The 3345-nt window shown below is 44.4% G+C and overlaps 1 protein-coding gene across 1 annotated transcript; it reads left to right on the forward strand.

Annotated features, from left to right (window-relative positions):
- The first annotated feature begins 1950 nt into the window (after window positions 1-1950).
- On the forward strand, window positions 1951-2619 carry LOC142422750 (testis-expressed protein 13B-like). The gene has a single exon (XM_075528016.1). The coding sequence runs from the start codon at window positions 1951-1953 to the stop codon at window positions 2617-2619; it is 669 nt and encodes a 222-aa protein (XP_075384131.1).
- Window positions 2620-3345: the final 726 nt, after the last annotated feature.

A 3345-nucleotide genomic window follows, 5' to 3' on the forward strand; every position in this document is an offset into this window, starting at 1 on the left:
TCTCAGAGGTGTACCACCATTGGAGTCGAGTCACCCACCGTACTTTGGGTTTCTGTATTTTTCAGTAAAGGAAATCCAGGGAAGTTAAGTGTATAGGGAAAGAAAATATAACAAGAATTTGGAGGGAGGGCAATATAGAGGGGTGGGGACCTAAAAGGGAGATGATGTCAAGAAGTCCAGGAAGGAAAAGGATGTTTGGGGACTGATTGTGAAAGCAATTGTACAATCATGCTCGACAGGATTGAACTACAGAATGATATGACATATAGCTCAACTTCCAAGGTACATCAAATAAAAAAAAAGAAGCATAGATCCAAGTCTGGGTTTTGGACTCACACTGAATCCTAACTCTAACTTAAGAATTTTTAATTCTTACATCCTGGCCCTGGTCAATACTCACTATCATGAAATGATAACTGAATGTAAAGGTGCTACGGCAAAGTGTGGTGAAGGAAGTAGATGGTGTCCAGCTACATATCAGAATAGTGTATGGAGTCATAAAGGCTTGTCTTCAAACAAGCAGCCTTCTGAGTGAGAAGTCAACTAAGTTTACATGAAAGAAGCACACCAACTTGTGTGACCCAAAGAAGATAATTACAATATTCAAGCATGGTGAAGAGAAAAGTATCAGAGTTAAAATTATTAATACCCAATTTGTGGAAGGCTGTGGAGGATCTTGCAAGCCCAAAATCTAGTCAAGCTTTGAGCCACTCGCAGATCCCTTCTGACCAAAGGCAATAGTCTTGAACAGCCAGCCGTACTATCAGGCAGAGATCATTATAATCTTGATTTTGCTAGATCAAACTTGATACTTGGGCAGTTGATACTCCCTCCCCACTTATAAATACTACCTGAATTTGCACTGGGGGAGAATATCTCTTAGTTGTTCCGTGACAGGAGTTTCTCTCCTGTCTTTTTGATTATGGATGTGGTCTTTTCCTTCTTATGTATTATTTGTAATTTTGTCTTTATACTATTATGATTTTAGCCTGCCACCTTAGTGTGATTTTGTTTTTTATTGCTTTTTGTTGGGTTTCCCAGGTGTGAAGCACAGGAGGAGTGGATACATAATGAGAATAACAGTTATAGGGAATGCAGAGGTGTGGGGTGGGTGATAGGGAGGGAAAGGGGATTTCAAGAGTAAAATAATGAGGGTGGTAGTGGGGAGAGTGCACTACTACTGATTGTAATTGCACTACTCATTTTAAAGGGGATTTAACCATGTTGTGTGTGTGGAGGTGGTGTGCTCTCAGATAGATGAGGTGGTGACTACACAATACCCCTTGATATAACTGAATGATTAAATTATGATATGTAAATTATGTGCCAATAAAATGGTTGGGGGAAAAGGGAATGTAAGGTATTTAAAAACAAAACAAAACACTGATATTGAAGTTAGACATATATATTTAAGATATAAATTAAAATATCTCCTGTTAAAATTAGCAATAGTGGTTCACAGCACGTTGTTAACAAATGGTAATTATTGTTACTATCATGAAGATGCTGACTACATTTTAAAAGATTCTGCAATAAAAGATACTCCACAGGTAAACTTAAATTAATTATTTAAAATATTGGTGAGGTATCAAACTACCTGATATTATGAGATTGATGGATACCATGATTACCCTTAAACTTTATCACTTCTTCTAGACTACCATATATACCTCCTCAACAAAGCAATCAAGTTGACTGACACTAAATTCTCAAACCTAGTGAATAAGTCAGGTGGATAAGACCTAAGAAATAGGAAGGTAGTCCTCACTCTTTCAACACCCAGGCCAACAATTCCCAAATGTAATGTTGAACTTGCCTTCTCAGTACGTGTGGTGCGTAAACCATTTTATGAATATGAACTAGAGGGTGAAAAGTCAATGCATCGTGTTATGTGAGCTTACAAATCCCTTCTCTGAGAATTTTTTGGGAAGAGACAAGTTCTATTTAAAAATGTTTAAGACGCTTTCTGCTGGAGGCTTTGGAAGGAGAAAGGCGCTCTCTCGTTGGCTCAAAGAAAACCGCTGCGAAAGCCCTGAGAGCATGAATCCCCAAGATAATTGTGGTGGGTTCCACCATGCGGAAGTCCTGGTCTTTATCAACCATAAGATGACGAGGCACGTTAAAGGCCCCGAATTCTACTTTGAGAATTTGTCTCTGCCCTGGGAAGAGATAGAAGGCAAACTCAAGACCATCTTGGAAGACAACAGGTTGCCTAGCGAGGCCAAGGAAGCGTGTGCCTGGGCCAGCCTGGCCCTGGGCATTCGCTTCGTCTGCAGGCAGAGCCACGCGCGCGGGCACCGAGTGCAATGGCTGCACGACTTCCCCAAGCTGCAGAAGTTGGCGGCGCAGACCCTCGCGGCAGAAGTGCAAGAGCTCACTGGGCAGCTGGAGTTGGAGCGCAAGGTGGCGGCCTTCCAGATTAAGTTGCTCCAGACCTCCCTGACAGAGGTGCAGAAAGAGCGTGACCAGATGAAGTGGAAGCTTCTCATAGCTGAGCTCCGAAAGGCCCAGGAGCTAGCCAATGCTGCTCAGGCAAGGCCAAGAAGAAAAGGCCTGGAAGGAAGGAAGGCAGATGCAGCATGGCCATGCATGCCCACCAGCGCTGGGGCTGTCAGCTAAGGAGCTTGTGGCAAGAAACAGGGGGCTTCTGCCTCTGCGGCGGCGGCCACCGCCGCCACCACCACCACCACCAGCAGCAGCATGGGAATTCAAGATGGGGCCCCTACCCCTGGGGCAGTAGCAGAGACGGGAGGAAGTGTCCTGCAAGTTTTAGGAGCTATGGAAGAGAAAAAGTTAACTTCTCTAAAGCAGAGAGAGGGTGCATTTAGTTCAGTAGAAACATCTACAGTGTATTTCTCTGGGGCCCTGAATCCTAGCCCCACACCTTCACCAGTGCCCCTTCCTGTTCAGCGCCCTGCCTTATTGTCATACGCATACTCCTGCTCCTTAGCATTGTTCTCTGGTACACCTCCATGGTCAACCTCACCATCTCTACCACCTAGAGCACCACCTCCAATTGGGGCATACCAGGGAGTGCCCTACAGGGAGGCCTCTAACACTAGTTTGGGGTCTAAAGTAAGAGCTCAGGGAGCAAGTACTCCAGAGCCCCCGAGGTACAGGATGGGGGCCCAGCTCCCTGAGCCTCCAGGAATACGTAAGCCAGGGGTTTGGAACTGTCCATGGTGTGGGGCCTTGAACTTCTCCCGCCGAAATTCCTGCTTCCACTGTGGGTGGGGAATGTAACTGTACCCCAAGGGAATGGAGAATGGAAAGGAAATTAAATGGCAAATAAAGTCTTGAGTGGCAAAATAAAAAAAAATAAATAAATAAAAATGTTTAAGACAT

This window comes from Tenrec ecaudatus, chromosome 12 (genome assembly GCF_050624435.1).
Source record: "Tenrec ecaudatus isolate mTenEca1 chromosome 12, mTenEca1.hap1, whole genome shotgun sequence".
Classification (NCBI taxonomy): Eukaryota; Metazoa; Chordata; class Mammalia; order Afrosoricida; family Tenrecidae; genus Tenrec; species Tenrec ecaudatus.

What these genes read in the sequence shown, in the direction of transcription:
- LOC142422750 (XM_075528016.1), top strand. Translation starts at nt 1,951, where the DNA reads ATGTTTAAGACGCTTTCTGCTGGAGGCTTTGGAAGGAGAAAGGCGCTC.